This window comes from Poecilia reticulata, chromosome 5 (genome assembly GCF_904066995.2).
Source record: "Poecilia reticulata chromosome 5, P_reticulata-male-v2, whole genome shotgun sequence".
NCBI lineage: Eukaryota > Metazoa > Chordata > Actinopteri > Cyprinodontiformes > Poeciliidae > Poecilia > Poecilia reticulata.
This window is the reverse complement of record NC_088834.1, coordinates 8,216,354-8,235,754: the sequence shown is the minus strand read 5'-3', so window position 1 is coordinate 8,235,754 and position 19,401 is coordinate 8,216,354. Positions and strand designations below refer to the sequence as shown.

The following is a 19,401-nucleotide window of genomic DNA, read 5'->3' as shown; positions in this document are numbered from 1 at the left end:
CATTTTTTTTGTGAAGCCAGTTCAAATTAAGGTAACAAATCCTGTAACGAGCTTCAGCGCTGGCCCTTAATTAGCTGCTTGGGAACAAAAACATTTGTCGATCTGCATGAAAGATTTCATCATCTGCCTGAAACTCAGACAGACTTTAAAACACATCGTTAGTAGTCTAGAACCTTTTGAAGCATTCGTATTTGGTACACCAGTGCCTCTTAACCACATTGTTGTTCTGCAAAGCACCCTAACAATGCTACGATTTATTTATGTAAATAAAAAGATTAAGAGTTGCCCAAGAAAACTTCAAAGCAAGTCAGAGGTCGTTTTATTGAATTTAAAATCAGAGGAACTCTACTTTGCTATGCACACCCTGAAAACAAAATCCATACAGGTAAAAAAAAAAAAAAAGAAGATAGAAGAGATTTTTGACTCTGCAGGAGTAAGATGTTTATGCTTCATAATGCTCAAATGTAGTAAATGTAAAATTCCTAGTAAATCCAATAAATGAAATTACAAAAAAATGTGCTTTGTGGAAGGGTTTTAAAGTTTTAAGGAGTGGATCAGCTTCTCACTGGGAAATTAAAAAAAAGCGTGTTAATCTTTAGTAAAGCAGTTCCATAAATACAACAAAGAGAACTTGAAAATCCCCACATTACCATATAGATATCGTAATACAAGAAGTGTACAAACCTGCAATTTTCAGTGAGTCTTACATTTTTCTAAAACCTTAGAAGCCAAATCTACTCAGGTCATTGAAAACGTCCATCGTTTGCCTGGAATTAGACGGGTGGAGGAACAGGGTTAAAATGAAAGAGTGGGGAGTCGGAAAGAGAGAGTTGATGAGTGGACGGGAAAGGATGGAGCACAGGTCAGAGGACACGAAGAAAGATGGGATTAAAACGACTGAGGGATAGAGAAGCAACTTTTAATGTGAGCAAAGAAGAACACAGTAATAAAATATTTAAATATATGGTTTATAATTTATGTTGATAGATGTTAATTCCTAGTCGGCTTGCGGACCGCTCTCCTACGCACACATTTACGGTGTCCTTAACATGCAGACCACAGCAGTAACTCCATCTGTTACCACATAGGAGTGGTGCAAGCATCTCCTTTGGAGGATTAAGAAGGTCCTAATGCCGTTAAGAGTTTCCACTGATGAGTGCTTTTTATGCATCCCTCAATGTTTGGAAAACTGAATATTTAAGATTTCTTGCTTTGAAGCATCTCATGAAACATTTGGCTTGTGTGGGTTTCACTTAATTCCAAATTAAATGTGCTCATTTTCTTATTCAGCATTTCACAATCTAATCACTTGGAGGGTTACAGACATACAATTTAGATGAGGCAGAGACATTCATTTTCAGGGCTTACAGGAGCTGTAACCCAACTAAAAGATAAACCAGATGAAAACAACAATTATGGTGGTACAGCTAAAGAGTGGTCTGATTTTTTTAAAAGGTTACTCAGTGTTATTGATGTCAAACTGAGGTAATCAGCAAAATTATCTGTTTAATTTTGCTGGCATAAAATCTAAAAGTTTCACATTGTATTTATGTTTGTAATGATTGCTGAACATTCTTAACTTGAGTCCTATGATAAGTGTCTTCAAGCATCAACGATGAAGTCTAACCAAAGAAAACTTTCAAATAGTTTTAAGCCTCGGCCAACATAAAATAACACCTGAATTTACTTTGATTTAAATGTTTCCATTGCAGCTCTGCGTCCATGTTTAGGTCTGCTGTCCTGCTGGAAAGTGAACCTCTCATCCAGTCTCAAATGTTTTTCAAATAGATTTTCTTCCAGGATTGCCCTGCGTTATCTGTCCTCCCAACAAGTTTGACCATCTTCTCTAACCCTCCTCTATTCCCACAGGTTGATGCTGCCACCACCATGGCCGGGGGGGATTATGCTCAGTGTTTTTATTTTCTTCCCATACCTAATATTAGGATGCCAAAAAGTTACATTTAGATAGTTAGAATATAACTCTGTAATATGTTGAAAGTTTGAAGATTTTTTTTTATAGCCTAATCCTCTTTAAACTCCTCCACGTCTTTCTCCCTGGCCATATTTCCTGAGTTCTTTGGTCTTTGTGATGCTGTTTGTTCACTAATGTTTTCTAACAAACCTCAGAGGCCTGCACAGAACAGCTGCATTAATGCTGAGATCAAATTTCACACGGATTAACTATTTACTAATTAAGCTTCAGAAGACAACTGCTTGCACTGGATGTTATTTGGACTGAATGCAAACGTAAGCTAAACTTTTCACATTTTTATTTATCCTTGCACTTCACAATTACATGCTGCTAAAATATCTGGAAGTATAGTGGTAACATGACAAAATGATGAAAGCACTTTTACAAGGGACTAGAATCCCTGATTATCATATTACGTACTTTTCTTCTTTTTGGACGGTGAGAGGAAACTAGAGTACCCAGAGAAAACCCAGCATAGACAGAGATCATCCACTCCGAAATGCCCTGAACAGATTTTGAACTCTGGATTCTCTTGCTGTGCAACTCTGACCGCTGCTCTAAACTGAGAAATTGTTCCACCTCAGCCATTATATACACACAGGGTTTAAGAGCTGTAAGGTGCAAGTTAGATGCTAACAGAAAATATAGACCATTATGTTACATTACCCTCTTGAAAGCAGTGTAACCTGACAAATGGCAGAGAAAAAAACACACCACCCCATTTTCTGTTGAAATGAAAAGGGTTTTTGTTATTACCAACAGTATATTTTTCTCCTGCAGTGGTTCCAGTTCCTAAAGCTGGACAGATATTTTAGGTGAAGCACTAACCCATTAGCCTTAATGGTACAGTAAACCCATTTCACCCACAGACTGTCAGAGCTGCAAAGGCTCCCAAGCAGCTCATTGACCTTTAGTGCAGCCCCCCTTTCAGTGTCCAACCACTCAGTGAGGCCTATTACCAGCCCGTTATTGTAATTCAATGGGACGCTGAATGTAAGGTAGCCTGAAGGCCACACACATTAAAGAGCCACACAGGTCCACATAACACCTCCTCAGACATGCATGGGTGTACTGTACTTATTACCCAAAGAAAACTAAAAACTTTTACTTTATTAAAATATTACTGATATTGTTACAAGTTTTTTTTTTTCCTAATTATTACTTCCCCACTACCCCATAGACCCACTTTCCCTTTTCTTGGAAATTTATTTTAAAAAGGCAGACTTCAGAAGTACACAAACTTCCAAAAGAGTCATAGGTTAATCTATTCAATGGAAAACTAGTCATGTAAAAAAACATTTTGACTTTAATCAATTTTTGCAAAAGGTTTCCTAGTAACTTTTGTGATCAGACGCACGTGACGAAAGATCAGAAGAGGTGAAATCCACCTCGTGAAAAAATACAAAGCCGATATTTTTCTTTTAACTTGCAATTTAAAACGGGAGAATAGGCTGACGTTTTTTTTTTATTATTTATTTAATCACTGGTGTCTCTAAGGTCCTGTCTTGACTTCATTACTGTGGCTCAAACCCACACTAATGCAATTTAACAAGCAGAACACTAACTTATCCCACACGAGGTCCACAAATACTACATAAAGAATGAACTTTGGGCACCTGCGGTATAAAAAAGGTTGTTTGCTATTTGAAAGTCCACCTCATTTGAAGCATGTGCTAGGGCTTCGACTAACTTGGTTTATATATATATATATATATATATATATATATATATATATATATATATATATATATATATATATATATATATATATACACGCACACACACACGCACGTCCCTCATATGTACTGCTAAAAAATAAACACTTAAGTGTTCCCTTTATTTTTTTTGAGCAGTGTATATATCAGAGACGTGCGTTGAGGTTCATAGCTGGTGAGGCACCGACTTAATTATAATCGGATTTATAAATCTAGACCCCCTACACGTTGTTTACATAAGGAAATTTCGCGCATGCGTACAATGCTGGAGGCCAAAAATGCTACTTTAACATGTGATGCTTAGCCGCGCAGCCGCCGCAGAATAATTCAGTTATCGCAATCAAACTTAGACATGTAGATATTATTAATTTCGTGCTGTGCTTAACAGCAAAGGGAGAAACCGTTAAAGTACAACTCAAAACCACGTCTTTCTCGCTCTCTGCATCAGCGCAGCTACTGTATGGCTAGCTTGCTGTTACTGTCTCTTACTCTGCAGTTGTGGAGTCACAATGTCTGGGATCATGAGCGCCCCCTGCCATGAGGCAGGAGAACTGCCTGCCTCACCTCGAATCTGTTCCGTGCCGTTTCTGATCGCTCCTCAGCACACGAAACACGTTACACACACAGTTGGTGACAATAAAAACACAGTATATTAAATACATAAGCTAAATTATGGAAAATCAGTTCATACATTAAAGGTTTTTAACCATTTTATTGGCGAAGTACAGACAGGAGGAGAATGCTCTCATAGAATGGCAGCCAGTGCAGTTAGCGAGAGGTTGCGCAATCCCAGGAGAGGCTCAGCTCGCTGCTGCCTCACCGGCTTCGTTTCCAAGCATTTGAATGGGAAAATGCGAAAATTCAGTGATTTTGAAGAAAAAAAAAATCAGATTTGGTTAAATTAAATGAAAAAATAGATACTTTATAATACAAACCACAGGGTGAAAATATATTTATAAATGACCTCACCTGCCTCCCCTGACCGCACGTCACTGATATATAAATGTACATTTAACAACTGCTGACCTCCACTCAAATGATTTAAAAGCAATGAGGGCATATTGACAAGGCAACATTTATATAAAACTCACTTACATTCCCGCAGGCTTTTTAAAATGTGTGCCCACAAGCTAAGGCGATGTTTTTTAGTGTTTGATGCTTGAACTCACTGTTGCATTCAGGTTTTGCTCTCATCTCCAAGCTCTGTTGTGATGCTGTGAACTGCCTCGGCTCATCTACCAGCACACAACTAGTCCATCTCAAATTGCAACATATATTATTAAATGTGGTATATTTTAAAAAGACATCTTACTCATTTTCACTTACTTGCTATTTTCAGGTTTTCTAACTTTGCCAGTAGAATTTTAAAAAATGTCCTTTTTTAATAATGTTTTGATTTTGCCACAGAACTCTATATTCTTGCAAGATTGAAGTATTTTTTCTTTTCATTTTAAAAATGTGTTTAATTGCTTTATAACCTAAACCTGTGCTGAACTTCTACACCACTTTTTTTTTTTTTTACCGATATTCTCCAAGAAACCTCTAAAGCGTTGTGAGGGAGCAGAAAAAAATCTCCCCACACTAGGATGAAGCACACATTTACACTGTCTGACACAAACCTTTGTTATTGTTTTGTTATGCTTTTCTTTTGAAGCCCACTAAACTCTCTTTCTCTTCAACAAAAGCTTCCTGAAGGCAGGATTCATGGAGAGCACATATGATGAGTATAATGACTTCACCCTGAGGGAATTCCCTACTCGTCCACCTCATTGGAGAAGAAGCTTTAGTTTGATTTGATTCAGTGTATTAGTTTGTAGGCAGATTTATGTTGTGTGTATAAAATAACTTTAGTAGCATGTTGTATATACTTATTGGTAAGGGTACTGTTTCTGTTTTTGTTTGTAAAAGCTGCCTGAACTACTAATGCTGTGACGTTGGTGCCAGAAACGGGCGAGACATCTTTAAAATCTTTTTGAAAATTAAAAGAAAAACATTAAGGCTTTGGAAACTGCTAAGACAAAGAGACATCTAGAAGTTGCATGACACTGGTCCTCAAGGATGGGAGTAAGAGACTTCTTGTATTCACATCTAATAATACATAAATCTGAATAAAATACATTCAAATTTGTGGTTGAAATGTGACAAAAAATGAAAAAATTAAAGGTTTACAAAATGCTTAAGGAAGGTGCTTACAAAAGAAAAAAAATCTTACAAACCAAATATTATGCTTAAAGCTTTAAAATTGCTGTGCTATTTATCACTCATTGGGTATGAAATCATGAACTTTCAGAAGCACTTTCCTGTCTGACAAAACGATAAATAATGACATCATAAATTACTGTCAATCTGCATTCTCCAAGAGAAAGAAAAGAACATTTGTCGATGATGATTAAAAGTGACTTGAAACTCAACCTCAGTCTGATAATGAAGGAATAAAACCACACAGACCAGAAAGCTGAGCCTGATGATGGATGGAGCAGAGGGCCGGTTACATCTAATAATAGCATTTCTACGTTAAATATTCATTACACTGAGTGAGGGATTGATGAAAGAGAGGGAGAAGACAGCAGGGGGAAAAATAGCTGTTTAGAAGAGAAAGCGAACAAACTAAAACTGACGCACAGAGAAACAAAAATAAAAAAATTAGAGGTACAACTATATAGACGTGGAATGGAGAAAAACTCAAATACTGGAGAAATAAGAGCTGCCTCCAGACTTTTTGTGTCAACCAAAATTTGTGTCTTCTCATATGCAGGGCGGGGGGTTTGCTCCGTGTGCATCCAAGAAATAAATCCAGATGTGGAACATCGGAGGAGGTGTACATCTTATGCCTGATGTCTGAATAAACAACTGCAAGTCTCACCTTGGTGTCCAAGCTTGTTAATAAATCAACTAGAAATGCACATGAACACAGAGCCGGGCATAATTCACTGCCCAAATAGTTGAAACATATATGGTGAGCATTGGCTTATGCAGCACAAGTTAATAAGATATTAGATGTGAATCAAGCAGAAAAAATAAAATATATGACTGGATTGAATTTTTATAGCTTTGAGTGGTCTTTTTTTTTAAATATCTAATAAAATTTATTTATTTATTAGATACACAGGTAGCATTTGCTTTTCTTCTCTTACTCATCAACCCAATAAGGGCTGCACAACTAATCCACTTTCAGTTGTAAGAGGACTTGTCAGAATAGTCAAGACAATCCATGCTCATTTATTTTAGTCTAAAAAAAAATCCTTTAATTACATGACAAGATTGCCTGCCCTACTCTGCAACCCATTGTCAACCAGCTGCAGGACAGAAAAACTATTCTATTTTATCCACTAATCAATAAATTGACAGTTGGGTTTTGCATTTGAGGAAACAGCTCAAATCTTAGAAACAGTTCCTTTCCTTTCTTATGAGAGGACGAATCATAGGGGAGTACAAAGTTAACAAAAAGGCTTAAAGCACAAAAACTGTGAATTTCAGATGAAGGTTTGAACATTTTAAACATACTAGTCCCTTTCATACGGGAAGAGAACAAACTGACCTAACTCAGTTTTACTATTTCAGTTGAAAATAGATCAAACTGCTTTTGTGAATTCCAACTTAGTGTTTGGAACCTGTCCTGTCAGAGCGAGCCAGTGCTAATGGCATAACAAAACACACAGAAACTTGCAGGCTGGGAAAAAGTTGGCTCTTTTACATGTTTTATGCAAATCACTGCCAAGCTCCTTCAGCTATGAGTAGGAATAGGTTGTAATTACTGGAAGCACTTAACAGTGTGACAAGGACTTACAAAGCATTAGAGAAATGCTCCTAACATTTTCCAAGGAAAGGAATGACAGACTTCTGAGAAGAGTAAGTCCTTTTAGGTGTGAGAGGGACAGTGGCCTAGATGTTTCTGTCCATGCCTTCCAGGAATGAACCACTTAGGTTTCACATGTAAAATGAAGGAACAACTCACTTACCCCATTTACTCCAAGACCTCTTTGACTAAATTATGTCATGCACACATATTTTTCTTTAGCAACAACATCTCACTGTGTTTTATCTACAGAAATAGTTGCACAACTCTGCACTTTATCCAACTTTGTTCTATAACTCCAACCTAGAGGCCTTAATTTAGTTGTTTTGCCTGACCAGTTTGGCTTTGGTTATAAGTCAAAATAGCCAAATCCTGAGTGAGTAAATAAAAGGTTTTTCCAGTTTTACTTGTATGACATAATTTTTCTGACCTGTGAAAATATTTTGGTTTCAGAAACATCTTTCTTTTGTTTTGCTACTTCGGTGCATAACTTGCTCCTTTGTATGTGATAGAAAACAAACATTCTTATAAATCAAAACAGGTCAGTTTCAGTTGGCGTTAATGAAATGTAAATGTAGATTTTCTGATTACTTAACTCTAAAATAAAAAAAATATATACCCCTCCAATTCAAATATAAACTCAGGAAAAATCTGATCACAGCCTATATGAGGATTGCATGTCTGCAGTCACAAATACAGTATTGAGTGGTTACCCAGCACTATGCCACTGACATTTTATAACTGAGTGAGTCAGCAGTCAGCTTTGGGAATAAATGTTGATACCAAACCAATACGTCTCAGTGTTGAGAGATCAGGGCTGTTTATGATGCACTTCTGTTTTCTGAATGAAAGCAGAGAAGTTGGCTTGTTGTTATGGCGATTGTGCAACCCGTCCTACCGGGGTGTCTGCGGAAACCGAGAGTAACCATAACAACGGCAGAACTTTCCTCCAGAACGCAGAGCCATACAAACACTAACCGTGACCCACACACACAAACACCCACAGCGGGGTGACGGTGCCCACATCTCAGCCAGAGCCTTAACAGAGGAATTTTTTTCTTAACATGAACCATTAAATGCATCTTTAATATTTACTTCCTTTATATTGCTTATAAAAGTCCAACATCTGGGGTTTTTTTCTGCCAATTACAGCAAATAGACATACAGTTCCCCTTCATCCTAACAACACAAGGAAGCAGCAGTCCACTTTTTTCTAGTTGAGTACTATAATCATAGACTTTACAGTAAACCAGGTAAAAACACATTATTTTTGCTTCATTCTGTTTTCTAAGTATATTCTTATGAATATGATTAATACTAAATGTTCCCAAACTCAATAAGTTATCGTTAAATAATCTTGATTTTAGTGTTGATCAAAGTAGTTTAAAGAGATTATAATTTTGGATAAAATTATTTAAATACAAGAGAGAAAGAAGGAATGAGTCAGGAAGACAAAATGACAGAGACAGAAATTGGAAATTAAGTCTCAAGTCTAAAAGGATGGTAAGAGTTTAAAAAAGGTTTGTGGGTATATGTTGGATTTCTTTGAACCAACATGAAATAAACTATTAGACTGAGAGGGAATATAGAAGAAGTCTATTTATTTTTCATGAGAGGGACACAGTATGTCCCCAAGCAAGTGTGCAACCAGTAAAATCCACCCATATATTATAGAGATCAACACTCTGGTGTTAATGCAAAGAACCACTTACGCTGACATCAACTTGGATCGGTAACAAGGTTTGCAATATTTCACTGATGTGTAAATAATTTTATCATCATAAAGTAAAGCAATTACAGGACGCCGCCACCCATCACCAAGGTTCATTAAGCTCTGAAGTCCAGCTGCTCTGCACATAATCCTCTCGAGTCTATTGCCTTTGGTGTTTTGCCCTACTTGCTCACTCTGATGTGGGGAAACAGTGAATGCTTTAGGTTGATTGTGGTCTCAGTTTTTCCCCTACAGATTGTGAATGAGTGGAGCGGCTGGAATTACATGATACAGACCAAGACACTGTGATTCATGTGAAAATCCTGCTGCATCCTCGTGGCTTGGCAATTTAAGCAAGAGGGGTAAAGAACATAAAAACTGAAGGTAGAGATCAAACGGGAAAAGCGCTCTCCTCAACTACAACATTGGTTAGATGAGTTTCAGCACCATGGATAGCAGCCAGAATCTCAGATTGCATAAATTAAATCTTTAACATTTTTTACTTGCTAGTAAAAGATATATTTTTTGAGTCAGTGAAATACATTATCCAAGTACAATTACCTGTCTTGAGTGAGGTTTAAAGACCACCTCAGTAGTACAATGTGGATGTACTCACAGAAAGAGACACTGATTTCCCTTTAAGAGCTATAACATAAGACAAAATAAGAACAGCACTGAAAATATTATTTCTAGTCTTTTTGCCATGAGCAGTAATTAATTACGCTCATTAGGAGCAGAGACAAAGTCATGCTGTGTGTGTGTGAGCGCAGTCCAGATCTGTCTTTAGAAGCTGAGTAGTTTAGTATGGCTAGGGCAGACAACGCTACAGAAACGCTCCTCTCCAGTTGTAAATACTGGAGAACTCAGAACCTCACCCTGAATATGAGCTGATCGAAAAACTACCAACATCTCCAAATCCAAGGACTGACAAGGACTGACAGATCAAAAGGATAAAACCGAGCAAAGTTGCTGTACATTGTTTGACGTTCCTGTAAACAGCTTGAAGTTTTGCACTCTCTTGCCGTCCTGCAGCCTGAAAGACCAACAGATATGCCTTCGTATGTGACCTTTCTAGTAGCTTCCTGTGTCTCTGCTGACTTAAGAGATGCAGCAAAAGCGTTCATTCAAAACATCAGTTGGTTTGATGACTTTCTATAGCAACAAATGTTTTACATTTGGGATATGAAATAAATGCAACGTTCCTAATTGATAGCATTTTTATAAGATATATAATTCAATACTACTACTATTTAAAATATATTTTTTGCTATAAGAATTGTATTTCAGTTTCACTGAAGATATTCTGATTATGTCCTAATGAAGCAGTTGGAAGATTAACTGAACTGACTAAAGACTCTTGGTAAAGAGCGAAACATCAGCACCGATCCATGTTATTCCTACTAAGAAATAATATTCCAGTAACATTTTATGGAAAGCACATAACATCTCATCCAAGTTAGAAAAACAGTTTAATTTATTATTACAGGTGCTGAAGCTGCAATTTGTCTGTTTATGCTTTCGTTGGACACCATCATTTAACTGCAGTTTTACAACATAAATATTTCATATTTATATTCATTCGCCTTACTTTTATTTAGAATATTTACATCTCCTCCAGCACATCAGCGAGATGTGCCCACACAAAAAATATACATAAACCTGTTAAGGCATGCTTAACATGGCATTCATAAAAGTGCTCAGTTACTGCCTATAAATATGCAAATATGATCCAAAACCTCAAGACCAAAAATCTAATTTTATTCACACATTTTCTTCTGACTCAATCTATATGAAGGAGGCTAAGGTTTTCCAGAGATGGTTGCTGAAGTTGAGAAACACATATTAGGATTCAACAGAAAAACACTAATAGAATCTCCAGCAGTTGAACTCATCAAGTGATCCTTACTGCCTCACATCCCGAGCACATAGTGGCAAACAACAGATGGAAAGAGGAAGGAACAATAACCAGCTCCTGGGAGGCAAAGGAAAGATGTTTGATGTAGATCCTGTCATGTTTCATAGTTCTTTCACACTCTGAAGGAAACAATAACAATGCTGAACTAAATATACCTTTCCTGTTAAATTAAAATCAAAGGAATGGATTTGGATGCCCCAGCAGCAAAGTTTTTGGAGATTCTCAGCAGCAGTTGTCAACACCTGACAAACCATCAGACCGTCTGGGACACTCGGCTGCATCACTTTTAACTGTGTCATACCAAAACTCTCTGCTTCAACTATGGAAGACTCACCTGGTAATGTTATGTATCAGGGGAAATGTGGAATCTCTTACTAATTAAGCATTTTCCCTCCTCTGAGAAAAGCTTTTATAACAGCACTTTCTAATGATTAAAAGTGTAAATCTGGGTCACTAAACACTAACAGCCAGGAAAAGCAGCAACATGCCGCAGAGTGACAGTTCAACAAATTTCAAGTTCAAGTGCAGTTCAGCTTATCGTGACACAGCAGGCGGAGCTTCACTCCATTAGCAGGCTGTTAAAGGATGCAAAAACTGCGCACTATATGCAGATTATGGTTTTATTTTATTTTTAGCAGAAATAATCCCGTTGATAAAACGAAAAATCATAACGGGTGTTTCAAAGCTTCTCCATAAAAGTTGGGACGAAAGAACATGAATAAGCATAAAAACCTTTATCCTACTTAATACAGGGCAAAAGATAAATAGATCTTACCCCCATCTTTTGTGAAACATAACAGCAATAAAACTGAAAATGCTTAATTCTGAATCTAAAGTTCAGTCTGGACGTGAAGCTCAAAGATCTAAAACTATTTGATTCGCAGAAAACTTGACAGAAAGACCAAACGATCCCACTCACACTCACACACACACTCAGTACACTAATAGCTCCAATATCATAATGTAACGGCTATACTGCAATGCAGAGCATCAACAATCACACTTTTAACGCCATCTGCGAAAGCTGCTAAGGCTCTTAAAGAGAAAATAGACAAAAAAGCAGTTATTCTGTTTCCCATCTTCAAATGGAAGATGAAACGATTACTGTATAATACAACACACAAAGTCTATATACATGCGGTATAATTAGCAAAGAAATCAACAGGCAGACATACAAAGTCAAAAAATCATTTCTGCCACAGGTAAAATTGAATAAAAATCTTTAAATACTAATCTCAAACTGAAAAGTTTTGCAAAATTCAAACCTTTAATTTAAGATTGTGTTTCAATAAAGTTACTTGTGCACAGTTGTTGGTAGTCCAAGTTATTTCTAAGGTCTTCTAGTAAACTACAACTTTCTGTTATGTTGGAATACAGATATGACATAAAACATGTTCATTTTGCCAGCACCAATAGTGAGCAGTGTGGTAGGAGAGGTTAAATGCTATATAACATTAGATACTATCTGCATATAAAGTAGATGATGCCATGAAACAACTTTCTGTTCTGTAGTCACAGATGTAAAACTAGTAAACATTTGGAGTTTGCTAGTCTCAGCCGAAACTTTTTGCCTTGGTCAGATCAGCGATGATTGGGAAGAAAAACTCCAGGTGGGTTTGGAGTAAAACAAAAGACAAAAATATGAAAGCCACCTCATATCAGCATGTTGGATGATCTTTGACGCTGTGGGATCAATTCTCTTCTAAGGGCCTCGAGAATCTTGTTAAGAGTACATGGTCAGAACATTTTAAATAAAAAAATCTGTTTCACTCTTTCAGTACAGTATTACTTCAATAAATCAATTTAACATATTTTTATTCATCCTTACCAGGGCGTGCCAACATCTGGACGACCAATTAGGGACATTACTCAAACCAAGTAACATGACATCTTGCTGCATAATACATCAACATTTTTACTAAATTAAGTCCAACCCTAAGAAAAATTATTTGCATAAGAGAAATGTCTGACAGAGCGCTTCATTGTCTGAGGAGAAGTATAATAATGGCACCATACTAAAGTACGGGAGCTTTCCAAATCCGAAAGGACACTACAGTAAGTCACAGGGAGGAAAATTGGAAAGATTGGTCCAGGATAAATGGGTCAGAGCGAAATCAGACTAGATAAATTAGGGACATAAATTACACATCAGTTAATTTCAGTGTGACCCAGTTTAAACACTAGGTTTGCTGGTTCATGCCAGTAAAAATTCTTCAGCATATCTGTCATTTGCTGACACGGCGGTCCAGCAGCTGGCAACGTTTCAGCTCATAACAAGCAGGTTCTGGGAGTGACCCAGCTGGCTGGCTTTAGCCTTATTGTGAGGGTTTAAATCCCCCTCAGTCGGGGAGTTGGTTTTAATAACATCTTAACTTTTTATTATAATGGAGGCAAATAAGGTATTATGTTTTTAATTCTGCAAATACGCTGATGATTATCAAAAGATGGAGCCGATAAGATTTAGTACCACATAATTTCAATACCTGCTACGATGCGTAATTTCAGACCTTTAGCAGGTATAATTGATGAACGTTATGTCACTTCTCATGTCCATCTCTCTCTCAACCCATCCATGTGTCAGTATGTGTTCTGTGTCGAGTGTGAGAACTGAGCAGTGTGCAGTGCAGCCCTGGGGGAGGTGAAGCTTCATTCAGGAACCTCTATGGGTGCCACAAAGCTGCATTCATGCAGCTGAATAGCTGTTTTCTACAACGAGGCACTAGTCATCCCAACTCCATTGGAACGCCTCTATGAGTTACCACTCTCTCTGCCTTGGTATGCATAGCCTTATCCTGCAAAAATCACAAATGCTCGGATTACCAAAGGCCACAGAACACACTTGCATGAAAACAATGACACCAGTTTCCAAGTGCAAGTTCTTCCAGGATTTGTTTGATCCCAATATTAACGCAGACGTTAAAGACTTCTTGATGTCTTCTCTGTTGTGTACCTATTTAGTTATTGATGTTTACAAGAAAGGATCATGAGAGAACAAATGAGGGAAAAAATCTGCTATAATTTCCATATGATATGGAACAGATTGTAATCAAAGAAAAACTGGATAAACTTCGAACATCACTTTAAAAAAATAGCCGATAAATTATCGCAAACTCTCGCAGCAGAAATTATTTTAGTGAAAAAAAGATGTGGAGCTTTTTTTCCCCATGTAAATCATGATGAAGTTTAAGCTGATGTAAAAGAGTAGATAGATCAGAAAACTAAGGCTATAGTCAAAGATGGGGATGGGAGGAATAACGTCTCATTCAGATTCAGCTAATGTTTGTTTCCAATTAACGGAGAGCTGGAGTCATGATTCCCCACATTGACTTCCTGTCAGCTGAGTCCTGCTTCCTCCCACAGCCCATACTGGTGTAGAGTTTCCCCCTAATCGGTCAGCTGGAACGGTCCGAGCAGCTGTCAATCGATAGCTCTGACCTCCAGGGTTTGGAGAGGTTGGAGGTCTGTCGCCTCATTTGAAACACTTATGCAAATTTTGTTGGACTCTCAAAGTTCACATCAGTTTTCAGATGGTGTTTTGGCTGCATGGGTGGTCCCAAATAATGAACAAATGTTTTAAGGATTTAAAAACTGTTTTTTAGACACTCTTATGCAAGACTGACTGTTGAGAAATTGCAGTTTTAGGGGACTTGGCAAGCCTGAGAAACTCTGGAAAGACCAGCAGACGCTTTAGGCACAACTACACTTCTAGCTCAAAGCGGCATCAAGAGGAACAAAAATGCAATTATGTGAGGATTCCAGAAACAACCCCAGGACTGAGAAAACAACTTTGTGAACAAGTCAACGTCTTTTGGCATCATCATTAAATGAGATTTGGTTGAACTAAACAGGCTCAAGTTTGGACTATTTCAACATATACTGACCAGCCACTTTATTAAGCAGACCTATTAAATCTGAACACAAGTAATTATTCACCCAATCACATGCCAGCAACTCAATTAAGTAGGTATCAAGACGCGGTAAAGGCAACTAGAAGAAACTGAAAGTGATCGACAGAATGGGGCAGAATGGGTATTTAAGTGACTTGGCATGGTTGTTTGTGCCAGATGGGCTGGTCTGCGTATGTCACTGCTGATCAGCTGGGATTTCTACTCTGAACAATCTCTTGGGTTCACAGAGAATGGCCCAAAAAAAGAGACCATATTTAGAGAGCAGCAGTTGTGTGGATGAAAATTCCCTGCTGCTGTTAGAGGAAAATGGGGGAGACCACTTCAAGAATACAAAAGCTCAAATAATGATTTGTTACAACCAAGTTATGCAGAATGACGTCTCTTCATGCATAAAGCGTTAGAGTTAATAGAGTACAGAAGATGGTCAGATGGTGTGGTCAGAATGTTTTCTCATGACATGAAAGAACAGCTCTATCCTGGCTTGTGTCAATGGGTAAGGTTATCAGTGACTGTGCAACGGTGTGAGGAACTGTTTTTTGGGCACACTTTGGACCACATATTAATTTCTATTCCTCATTTTATCAAGGTTGCTTTGCTGACTATGACCAGCCATTTATAACCCCTGCTTAAGTCTGGGAAATAACTTTTGAAGAATGCTTCCAAAAACTTGATTAATCATAAACAATTAAGTCAGTTCCAAAGGAAAAACAAACGATCCAAACTAATTTTATCAAGGAGTTTCCGTTTAACAGACAGAGTGTAGGAAATGTCCAAAAGACATTTAGCAAATTCCAAATGAAAACACCATTGAAAACTGATTAAAAGATTTTATCATCCAAAAAAATTCTTGACTTATTTAAAATGTAGGACAATTTAGAATAGACCAAAGAGTTTTTTTTTGTTGTTTTTTTTAAAAACAAGCTCACACAACAAAACTACTTTAAGTGCCATTAATGTATTGAGTGATTACCACAGAATAATAAAGGCATTCAAGAAAATTACATAACTGTATGGCACTGACTGCTTTCAAGGATTATGTACATTACTTCGTGTGAGAGAATGATAACAGACAAGACAGAGAGAATAACTGAACTGTGGATAAGCGGCTAATGGTCCCTAATAATGTCTTCTGAAACAATTAACTGTGATTCCACCACAGCACAATAAACTGGGATAGATCCCTGCTGATTCACCGTGGTCACAGATCACTGTACGGTCCACTGGTCCTATCACTCTTTTTCTTTTCCCATCAAGTTTTACTGGATATTAAAGCCTCCATCAGGCTTTCTGGGGTCTACAAATTGGTCTGTCTCCTGCTGCAGCTCTTTAAGACAGATAGCCCACTGTAAGATTCTTGCATCACCTCTTGTAGAAGACCTTAAAATCAAAAGTACCGGAGCTACTGCATTCTGAATATGCTGATACAGACAGAGCAAAGTATAAAAACTATTCCACTTTTAAATATTTTCTCTGAGAAAATGCTTCAAGATTCCAGTTAGGACAGGGGTTATGCAAGATCTACAGCCAACATTATTAAGGAGTCAGGACTGGAAACACTTGACTGCTCAGCATGACAGTCCTCTCTGTGAAACAGATGCTTACAAAATAAAATAAGCCACAATGATGGAGAACTGTGTTTTTGTTTGTTCTTTACTCACCAACACCGATTTTCTCGTCTTCCGTGGGAGTCCACATGATGTCCCTCTGGAAGCAGAGCAAAATCCCCAACAAAGTCTAGTCACCCGAGGCGTCGCTTCATAGAAATCCCGCTGTGATTTCACCCAGAGAGGGGAAGGGAACCAGGAGGAGCGCCGCGGAGAAGAAAAGTTTACCTCAGGAAGATGGGAGGCAAAGAAAAAATGAATTCTTTAGGTTCTTGAAGTTGAAGGTGCCTCAGTTGTTTTGACAGGGACCAGCAGGGATGTTTTATCCCGTCAGGTTTGGCGCATTGTGCTTGTCCATCTCTGCTGAAGTACAGCTATGAGGCAAAGAAATCTGATAAACAGGCGTCTCTGCGAAGGGAATCTGTGGGCTACTACTTATACACCGGTCTGAAAGCTGGTAAGACAGGTGGGGGGTGCTTAAAGAGAAGGAAGCATATACAACAGATCCTGACTGAAAACTACAAAATAGCGCAAAATTTACCCAGGGAAAAAATGTTTTTGTTGATGGTTTTGGTCAAGGCTCATAGAACTCCTCTTCTCATTCAGCGCAGCATCTGAGTTCCCATACATTCAATGTTTTTTTTTGTTTTTTTTTTAAGTACACGCATGCGTTAACGAGTTGCAACTACTTAACTTGTCCTGGTGAAAGACGGAGAGGGAACAAAAAGAAGGAAAAGACATTCCCGTCTGGGTTCGGGCTCCGTCTGTTTCAGCGGCTCATGAAAGAGAAGGAGCCCGTGTTGGACTGCGTTACACGGTCCAGAGAGGGAGAGTTTAATGTTGGAGCGGGCGACTGTTTGTCTGCTGCAGCAACCGATCATTAAAGGTTTTCTTGTGGTGACGTGACACGAGCTGAATTGTCACATAACATCACGCAGGTGAAAATTGCTCATCTATGCGGGAGGCGGCTCGGAAAGCTCACGACCCAAATGTGAGCTGTGGGCACATGTTAGGGCGCGCTACGTGAGTTGAAAACATATGAAAATATATTTAATATCCAAGCGTATGACGCACGAGCGTCAGAAGCAGTGACTTTAAAGATTCGATGTGTAGTCACTTTAAAAAGTGACACGACATAGTTCCTCATGTTTCGAGTGAATTATTTCAGTGCATATTGACTAATATATGTGTTCATATTGCTATTGAGGCATAGTGAAAGTCTCCACGAATAGCTTTGTAATTGCGCCACCGTGTGGATGTTCCTCTGCACAGGGAATTATAAAACTAGTGAACACTGGACAGACCTGATGTACATACATCAGTTAACTACACAGAATAAAATTTTAAGAGTTATTCTGAGTTTACTTCTTTTACTATAGGTGATTTTGGCTTGCAAATAACCCAAAATTCCAGGTTTCAAAAAGATGTTGCATAAGATCAATAATAAAAAGTACCTATAACAAAGAAATGTTATGACCTTTGCAATGACGGGGTAAACTACTTTCGTTATCCATCAAACCCCCACTGAATGTGTTGGTTAAACAAATATTCACATATGCAATTATGCAAGACTTGCCATAACTGAGGATTGTCTGTCAGAATAAACAATCACTCTCACCTGTTATCCTCCTTTTAGGTTTTCATAAAGTGTCTTGCATCTGTAAACACAAAAGGGGAACTCCAAAATGAACATTTGACGTGGTGATATTTCCAAATTAGTGATGATTTAAAAAGAAAGAAGAACAAAAAGTCATCATATCTCAATCAGTGGACAATAGTCTAACTTCTACATTCAGGCAGTTTGACTTAGTGTGACTACCAGTTCATAAAGGCTACTCACATTTATTTTTTGATGAGCTCCAACTATAACTTACTCATCAAAATATGCTTATGTTGAGAAACACTTTTACACTCATCACTAATAGAATGAATAATTTGCAATCACACTAATCTTAAGTGAATACTTAAAGTATAATGCTAAAAAAGGAACATGAAACTAAAACAGAGATTCTTAAGGGAACTGGGTATGATTAAATGAAAATAGCCCAGAAAAACAAATTAAAAAAAAAACAACTCTTTTTCACAACTACATTTTTAAAAAAGTGTAAAGGACTGGTTGGCAGAACTCTAGTGGTGATGGATAGATGATAGATAGATCAAGAAGGCATTCTTGATCTATCTCAGCTCTACCCTGAGTCAGTTCCCAGACGTTGTGACCTTATCAGGTGGGGTTCACTCCACCACAATAGGTGAAACTGGAAATGTGTTTTTGACGTTACACAATCGAGGATAAAACAAAATCCAGCATTGTTTTAAAACACTACTGTTTAAGTTTTTAGTGAGAGAAACTTCCAGTACATTAGACAATTATATCTTTCTGGCTGGTGTGTGGATATTTTAAGGAGAACATTCCAGAAATGTGTTTATTAAATTTTAAAAAATTACTTAAAAAGGTCATATTTGGCATGTATTCACAGGCATTCAAACAAACAGACTCTTGATTAGAACCATTATTGCATCTGTATTTAAAAACATGATTTGGTTCTTTTTATCACTTTCAGTCAAGGGTTGCAGATCCGTGTTCTCGAGGAAAAGACTGAGTAAAAACATGCTATGACTGTTTCAATGCCAACACTGAAAAAAATGCACTTAATTTTCGGTTTCCCTTTTTTTACATTTTTGCTTTGCATGTATGCAGCTAACTTTTAACACAAACTTTGACCCACATCACCTCCCTCGTCACGTCAACATAGTTCTAACCAGATGATGCACTGGTGAAC

The 19,401-nt window shown here is 37.7% G+C and overlaps 1 protein-coding gene across 11 annotated transcripts in view; it reads right to left on the bottom strand.

Annotated features, from left to right (window-relative positions):
- The window catches only part of dock3 (dedicator of cytokinesis 3), a 161,587-nt gene extending 143,734 nt beyond the window's left edge, over positions 1 to 17,853 (bottom strand). For 4 of the 11 annotated variants that reach the window (XM_081606940.1, XM_081606942.1, XM_081606941.1 and 1 more), the window contains exon 1: positions 16,676 to 17,848. In XM_081606940.1, the coding sequence (XP_081463066.1) occupies positions 16,676 to 16,712 (37 nt within the window). In that variant the 5' untranslated portion in view covers positions 16,713 to 17,848. Of the gene's footprint in view, positions 1 to 16,675 lie in introns of all 11 variants that reach the window. The other 7 variants (XM_081606946.1, XM_081606947.1, XM_081606949.1 and 4 more) reach the window with 5 other exon arrangements.
- Between the last annotated feature and the right edge of the window lie 1,548 nt (positions 17,854 to 19,401).